Source organism: Chiloscyllium plagiosum, chromosome 30, assembly GCF_004010195.1.
Source record: "Chiloscyllium plagiosum isolate BGI_BamShark_2017 chromosome 30, ASM401019v2, whole genome shotgun sequence".
Taxonomy (NCBI): Eukaryota; Metazoa; Chordata; class Chondrichthyes; order Orectolobiformes; family Hemiscylliidae; genus Chiloscyllium; species Chiloscyllium plagiosum.
Genome location: NC_057739.1, coordinates 40934501 through 40943342, shown reverse-complemented (window position 1 = coordinate 40943342; position 8842 = coordinate 40934501). Strand labels below are relative to the sequence as shown.

Genomic DNA, 8842 nt, shown 5'->3' with positions numbered 1-8842 from the left:
TCGCCAGACCATAGCAACACGACGGCTGGAGGAAGAGCGCCTCATCTTCCGCCTAGGAACCCTCCAACCACAAGGGATGAACTCAGATTTTTCCAGTTTCCTCATTTCCCCTCTCCCCACCTTGTCTCAGTCCCAACCCTCGAACTCAGCACCACCTTTCTAACTTGCAATCTTCTTCCTGATCTCTCCGCCCCCACCCCCACTCCGGCCTATCACCCTCACCTTAACCTCCTTCCACCTATCGCATTTCCAACGTCCCTCCCCCAAGTCCCTCCTCCCTACCTTTTATCTTAGCCTGCTGGACACACTTTCCTCATTCCTGAAGAAGGGCTCGTGCCCGAAACGTCGATTCTCCTGCTCCTTGGATGCTGCCTGACCTGCTGCGCTTTTCCAGCAACACATTTTCAGCTGCCTTCAAATACTGTTGACTTTATCATATCTGTGTTTCTATCCACCTGTAGTTGAGTAAATACATGACCCAAGTAGCTCAATAATAAATTAGTGTATTATTAAGACTTGATCTTTTGAATGATCAGTAAGGAGCAGCTGAGAAACTAGCCAATCTAGGAAATCTGGCAAAATCTATATCAACAATCAATCTAATTTGAATAATTCTCATCCTTTCTTTTCTTTCCTTTCTACAACAGGCAGAAGCCTTTACGATCATTCTTTTCTTCATACTTAAAGTCTTTGTCAGGAGTAACCAAGAGACCGTCTTCGCAATACAATGCACTTGTTAGGCAGAAGGATGAGGCAATGAGTCCAATAAAGCCATGGAAGTATTTTGATAGGTAAGCCTTTCCAAAACTTGATGACTTTCAAACAGATAATCAGGTTGTGAACTTATGGAAAAGTAAAATGTTTTAGATTTATATCTGCGACATTTTCTGTTTTATTTATGTAATTCTTTGCAACTCCATCCAGAAGTGTGGATATTCAGTCAAGAATGTTCAAGATAGAGCTTGGTGGCATTCAAAAATCTAAGGAAATATAAGGGTAAATAAGAAAAGTGAAATGAAAATAAGTGACCAGCCATGATCCTATTGAATGGCAGATCAGACTTGAGAGACCATATGGCTATTCCTGCTCTCATGTCCTTGCATTAAGCACCATAACATTATGATCTGCTGAATTGGAATATTGTAATTTCACAGCATGAAGTGTTGATATCACTTCATGGTGAAGCCTGCAGCAAATCTGGTCCTCTAGATTACTGAAAGTTCTTGTAAACATTGAGCTTTCTGTGGCCTACTTGATACAGTAAAGAGGGAGCATTAACTGTTATGTTCCGTCTTTTGTCCATTGCCCAGTGGAGCTGCTTCAATTTACTATTGCTTTCAAAATTCATCCTCAGTATTTTTTTTAAAAAAAAAACCTTCTGCTCTAACTTCATTGTTATTTTTCAGTGAGTTTGAACAGAAAGTGGACAAATCTAATTCTGCTGTTAATATAAACCAGAACAAAGTGTTCTGGTCTTGATTCGTTCCCACTGTATTGCCTTTACCAAGCATGATTATGGTGGTGGAAAATACATCTATTTTATAGATGTATGCCATGTCCCTGTTTGTATACAAATATGCAACATATTGTGCACAAATGTATATAGCATCTTTGTGTTTCTGGACATCTGAGTGTTTTAGAACTCCAAACTGACTCTGGGCAGTATTGTTTGTCAATAAATCTTTTATTTGAAGTCAGTTCTTTTTCACATCCACGGACATGATGTTGAGATCAGAAATTATGCATCTAAAGAGCAGCAATGTCCCCTGAAGAAATGAACAAAAAATATCATTTTGCATTTCAAAAGGCTGAAGAATCTTATCCTGTGATGAATTGGTCCTAACTGGTAATCATTTCTGGCTTTTCTTTGATTTATATATATGTATCAGTAGCCTCGCATTCCAACCAAGCTGCTTCCCAAAATAAGTTTCAATTCAACTCTTGCCCTGAGTTGGGTATGGAAGAACACTGCAGCACGCATTAAATAGATCACACAGACAAATGAGAATGTGATTCTGCTACCTGTTGGCAAGGCAGGGTAGTGCAGTTTGATGTAGAAGATGAAAGGAACAAATCCTGGTTCTGGTGAAGATCTGAAAACTGCATGTTTAGACAAAAATATTGAATGTAAGCATTAGATCTTTGTTTTAAAGCCAAAACTTGTGATTCCATCTTGATTAACATTGTATTGGTGAACTTTGATTACTTCAATGGCCAGGAAAACAAATCGTGCTTTTACAAATACATGCCAATAACAAAACAGTGGCAGGAAAGGGCATTTAATGACCATTATTGATGCTGCTTGTATGCCAGAGTTACAGAAAATAGAACATTGCAGCGCAGTATAGGCCCTTCAGTCCACGATGTTGCACCACATGTGAAACCAATCTGAAGCCCATCTATCCTACACTATTACATTTTCATCTATATATTTATCCAATGACCATTTAAATGCCTTTTAAAGTTGGAGAGTCTACTGTTGTCGCAGGCAGGGTGTTCCATGTCCCTACTACTCTCTGACTAAAGAAACTACCTCTGACAGCTGTCCGATATCTATCACTTCTCAATTTAAAGCTACGTCCCCTTGTGCTGGCCATTACCATCCGAAGAATGAGGCTCTCACTGTCCACCTTATCTAACCCTCTGATTATCTATGTCTCAATTAAGTCATCGCTCAACGTTCTTGCTAATAAAAACAGCCTCAAGTCCCTCAGCCTTTCCTTATAAGACCTTCCCTCTATACGAAGCAACATCCTAATAACTATCCTCTGAACTTTTTCCAAAGCATCTACATCCGCCCTATAATGCGGTGACCAGAACTACGCAATGCTGCAAGAGCAGTCGCACTAGAGTTTTGTACGGTTGCAGCATGACCTCATGGCTAGGAATGTCAATCTCTCTACCAATAAAAACTAACACATTGTATGCTGCCTTAACAACCCTATCAACCTGGGTGATAACTTTCAGGGATCTGTACACATGGACACTGAGATCTCTCTGCTCATCTACACTGCCAAGAATTACTATTAACCCAGTACTCTGTATCCCTGTTGCTCCTTCCAAAGTGAATCACCTCTCACTTTTCTGCATTAAACTACATTACCCAGCTCTGCAGCTTACTTATGTCCCTCTGCAACCTGCAACATCCATCAGCACAATCCACAACTCCACCAACCTTAGTGTCATCCGCAAATTTACTAACCTATCTTTCTACGCCCTCATCTTTGTCATTTATGAAAATGACAAACAGCAGTGGTACACCACTAGTAACTGAACTCCAGGATGAACATTTCTAGTGTCATCCGCAAATTTACTAACCTATCTTTCTACGCCCTCATCTTTGTCATTTATGAAAATGACAAACAGCAGTGGCCCAAAACAGATCCTTGTGGTACACCACTAGTAACTGAACTCCAGGATGAACATTTCTCATCAATCACCACCCTCTGTCTTCTTTTAGCTAGCTGATTTCTGATCCAAACAGCTAAATCGCCCTCAATCCCAGGTCTCCATATTTTGTGCAATAGCCTACAATGGGGCACCCTATCAAATGCCTTACTGAAATCCATATACACCACATCAACTGCTTTACCTTCATCCACCTGTTTGGTCACCTTCTCAAAGAACTCAATAAGGTTAGTGAGGCATGACCTACCCTTCACAAAACAGTGTTGACTATCCCGAGTCAACTTATTCCTTTCTAGATGATTATAAATCCTATCTCTTATAACCCTTTCCAACAGTTTGCCCACAACCAAAGTAAGGTTCACTGCTCTATAATTACCAGTGTTGTCTTTACTCCCCTTCTTGAACAAGGGAACGACATTTGCTATCCTCCAATCTCCTGGCACTATTCCTGTAGACAATGACAACGTAAAGATCAAAGTTGACTTTGTTCAGAATGAATTTTTTAATTGTCTGTTTCTTTGGCTTTTGTGTAGTTATTTTTGTTAAATGACGTTCTTAAGTAGCTTGGAAAATCTGCAATTAAAATAAAAATTTGCTCCTTCACAATGTTTTTACTGTGCCCCTCAATGCTTTTAAAGTTTGAGTGAGTTCTGATATAGAATTCATAACGCGCATTTGTCAACCATTGCACAAATTAAGGAATGCTTTATTTTGGATGAGAAATAAACAAAGATCAGATTGTTGATTGCATGTTGGCATAAAATAAGATAATTTAATAGTTAACATCCTGAAACTGCAGGAGACTTAAATTATTAAAACTTCACTGTTTTTCTGTTATGGCATTAATCTGTCACATTGAAGCAAACATTTACCTTGACATTGTCACTAAAACTTTAAACCTATCTGGCACAGAAAAGGAAAAATGAAGTTTCTGCTACCACCTTTCTTAATAATGAAAACTAAATACATCAATTAAACAAATAATAGACATTTATTTGGAATGTATTTGTTTCAAGCCTCCCTTTGCTTTCAGGAGTAAGGTGTATATGGCTGATCTGGAGTCTGGTTTGCACTATTTACTACGAGTGGAACTTGCTAGTCACAAGATATTGGAAGGGCCAGAGCTATCTACCCTTAAGGACTTTATTACAGTCCTGTCTAAGGTGCGTTTTTAACTTGGTAACTATTTTCAAGAGACCATTTAATGTAAAAACAGAAGTATATTCCTGTGGAGGCATCATTGAAGCCCCTCAGAAATGCCAAGACTGGTTATACGATAAAGAACTTGTATTTATGTTGTCATAACCCTGGACCTTTCGAAGAATAGTCACTGCTGTCAGAAGTGCACAGGAAGATCTTATAAATGGCATGCAATTGATCAGATAATTGTTTTTGGTGACCTGATTGCATGGAAGGTGGACCTTCATTTTGTTCCAATATCTGGAATGTGACTGAAACCTAGTATGGCCTCCTGGAGTATTGATGTTGAAGCCAGTGTGATTTGGAGAAGACTCTCCACTGTTTGGAGTCATACCTAACAGAAAACAATATGGTAGCTGTTGGAGGCCAATCATCTCCGCTTCAGAACATCACTGCAGGAGTTATCAGGGTAGTGCTATAGTCAGAACCATTCACATCTCTCCTTCATTGTAAGGGCAGAAGTGGGAATGTTTGCTGATGGTTGCTCAGTGTTTGTTCCATTTGCAATGCCACAGGTAACTAAGCAGTCGGTGTTTCCACGCAGGATGACCTAAATGGCATAAAAGAACCTTCAATTGAAGTAGGACAAAGCAGTTCACTTCACTGGCATCCTGTCCATATTTTTAAACATGCACATTTTCCACCACGGGTGTGTCATGGCTACAATGTATATCCATCTACACGATGCACTGCAATAACTCACAATGACATCTTTGAAAGAACCATCCCAAATTCAACATAGCAAACCATTTCCATTTGAAGTATTCCAAATAATCATTTGAAACATAAGGCTGTAAATCATCGGTTATTTTGTGAAAATGTTAATTTGTTTCTCATTTCTGAATCCAAGATGTTACTGAGAAATCCTGTGAAAGTAATATAGCTTGCTTTATTGAAATTTATTTTTGTTCGACTAAATTTTAATGAAAGCAGTACAAGATCATGTCATGAAATTATATTGTTGTAAATGCATTAAAATGTTACCAGACCAATTGCATGTGTCTTTAGGTAACCCAATGGTACCAGATGACAATGTCTTTTGAAGACATTGTTTTAATATTCCCCTGAGAAAACAGTTGCTGTTTGGATTTCAAGTACTGAGTTCGGGAAAATGTGAATTGTTGAAGAAATGAAAATAAAGCATGTGTAATTGAGTATCTCAGGTTTTGTGGTTCTGTGGAATGTATACGACAGGCCAGGCATTAGGCTAAGCTGGTCCATGCATGATTATTTGAACGATTGATTGGATTTGTCAGAATGATTATTGGGTGGGTTGTTGGGGGCTCTATTTTGTGGTCATCATGTTACTTGGCGGAGTATAAGTTTGGTCAAGGTGTCATACTCCTAATACTAGGATCATGAAACTGTGAAAGCCAGTGAATTTTGAAATGGACGAAACAAACGTGTCTGTGTCACAACAAGAGGTGAAAACTTTTGGAGCATTGAAAAAGAATTTTAACCCATTTTAAATGTGATGCAGATGACACCAAAATTGGAAGCGTAGTGGACAGCAAAGAAGGTTATCTCAGAGTGCAACAGGATTTTGATCAGATGTGTCAATGGGCTGAGGAGTGGCAGATGGAGTTTCATTTAGATGCATGTGAAGCGCTACATTTTGGAAAGGCGGATCAGAGCAGGACTTATACACTTAATGGGAAGGCCCTGGGGAGTGTTGCTGAACAAAGAGACCTTGGAGTGCACGTTTTCTCTCACTCTCGTTCTCTCTCTGCTGTGTTATTTATATCATACATCATGGCACACAAGGCTGATATGATACCAAATTAATTTTGAAATATGGCATCTGCTGCAAATCCTGCTCTCTGCACATTCAGGTACCAAATAGGGTTCTGAAAAGATGCACTTCCTGCATTTGTTCTCTGCTTCCATCAATATTGTTACAATTGTCTGTTTTTGTTTGAATTTCATGAGTGTGTCTGTGACCAGTTTTCAAGTTCTTCCTTCCTTTTAGAGAAGGAAATAAACTTAGTTATGAGGGATGGACGTCCCAATCCATGAAAATCAATATTGGAGATCACAGGAACAATGACTGGACCTTACACACTTCCATTTTAATTCAGCATCTCCAAGGATGTGGAAGTTCTGGACACAGTGCCTGTCAGCAATTTGGGGGAAAATGAGAAATTGTGCATCCCACTTACCATTGATCGTATCTTCATGTCTTAAATGGCTGGCTTAAACACTTTCTTCCTTCACTTTTTAGTTTGTAAATGACTGCCCTAAAGTTAAAATTTGCGTTCGAAACATGTATTTTGCCAACTAATTTCAGCATAATTTCCCTAAATGCCTGTTTGTGTACACGTTCAATCAAGAAATGTTATCCATATTTATCAATTAAGTTTTCCAAATATGTATATTTGAGTGTTTTCAGAAACTGATTATTTTTTAATCCAGTTATATCTAGGTCATGGTCTTGTAAAATCCATAGCAATTGCATTATTGCTGAAACCAACATTTTCACTTCCTCAATTCTAATATTTGAATGTTCCTTCTTGCTTTTCATTTTGTCCTGAGTACTGATAATTCTTCCTGGGGATTCTGTTGGATCCTGCAGCACTTCTCAGCACTGGAAATCAGACCCAAGCCTGTTATCACTTCACTTCAAACTGTATTGCAATCTGAATTATGTAAGCCAAGGAATTGTTCATGAAGTGAAATTGGGTGTACTGCTAACTTGCTATCTAATCATTTTGTTTCCTTTTAAACTTTACTGATTATTGCAGTCTGAAGTACCTTTAATGTTGATTTGAGTGCCAACCTGTGTTTCCATCTTGTTGCTGGTATGAATACATGTTTTTTAAGAACCCTTGTTTATGAAATATGAATCTATTATCTGACCCCTTTCGCCACGTGTTGTAATGTTTCTAGTAGCATACCATTTTAATTTCAAGTGGGAAACAACCTGGGCCATGTAATTCCACTGCTGTAGACTCTGAAGTGCTTTTTCAATCGGATAACTTTGAGATACTGTCCCTCTTTCAAGTTGAAATTGAGTGAGTTGTCTGTTGTCATAAATATCTTGTTTCATGTCTAGCTGTTGAATACACCTATTTCCCCTCAGCTTGTAGGCTGTTCTGTCTCTGCAGCTGCTTGAGAGTTGCAATTTGACTTCCTTTTGATTTTGTCACTATCTTCTACTTGAGCATGTTTTTCAGAAAGTGAGTTATTGTTTTATGGAAGAGGCACTATTTTTAACTGCTTGTACCTGAGATTCCATTACTCAGTGACATATTTATTATCTGCTGTCAGTCCACAGATCCATAGAAATGATATAGCTCAAAAGGGGACCATTTGCCCTTTGTAATCCTATTTTAGTGCACTCAACCCATAGTCCTGCAGTTTTCAGCACTTAATGTGCAGTTCCAGGTTTTTTTTAGTTTAGGGTTTCTGCCTCCACCACCAACTCAAGCAGTGAATTCGAGACACCTACCTTTTATTGACTAGTCTGCCATGTGAGCTCTTATCAAATCCCTAGCTAAATCCAAGTAGACAACATCCACTGCACTACCCTCATCGATCCTCCTTTTAACTTATTCAAAAAGATCAATCAAATTTGTAAAGCATCTCCTTCCCTTAATAAAGCCATACTAACTATCCCTGACTAGTCCATGCCTTTCAAAATGACAGTTTATGCAATCTCTCAGGATTGATTCTAACAATTTGCCCATGACCAAAGAAAGATTAATTGTTTGTCATTTCTTTCGTACCCTTTTTAAACAGAGCCACACTTGCATTCCTCTAGTGCTTCACCTGTAGAAACTAATCTTCAAAGCAACTGCTAATCCTTCCCTCACCTCATTCAACATCCCAGGGAACAATCCATCTGGCCCTGGTAGTTTATCCACTTATCCACTTCTGATTCCTTTAACACTTTGTTTCTCATTTTGATTAATTTGTTCAATATTTCACAGTGCTCCTGTTGGACTACTGTCCACATATCCCTTTGCCTTTGTGAATACAAAGATGAAAAATTCATTTAAAATTCTTCCCATATCCTCTATAGTTTCACACAAGTTCCCTTTTTCATCTCTGATATGTCCCACTTTTTCCTTAGCTATCCTTTTGCTCTTTACATACTAGTAAAACTTATTTGGGTTTTTCTTTATCTTGCTTGCTGGTTTTATTTTTTCATGTCCTCTCTGATTTCCTTATTTCCTTTTTCACTTGATCCCTGTACTTTCTATGCTCTTGCAAGCTATTTGCAGTGTTGAGTTTT

General features: G+C 38.5%; 1 protein-coding gene across 2 annotated transcripts in view; it reads left to right on the top strand.

Moving 5' to 3' along the window:
* The window catches only part of lhx3 (LIM homeobox 3), a 169848-nt gene that overhangs the window by 46285 nt on the left and 114721 nt on the right, over positions 1-8842 (top strand). For both annotated transcript variants that reach the window (XM_043720493.1, XM_043720489.1), the window contains exons 7-8: positions 648-791; positions 4442-4571. In XM_043720493.1, coding sequence (XP_043576428.1) covers positions 648-791; positions 4442-4571 — 274 coding nt within the window. The remainder of the gene's footprint in view (positions 1-647; positions 792-4441; positions 4572-8842) is intronic.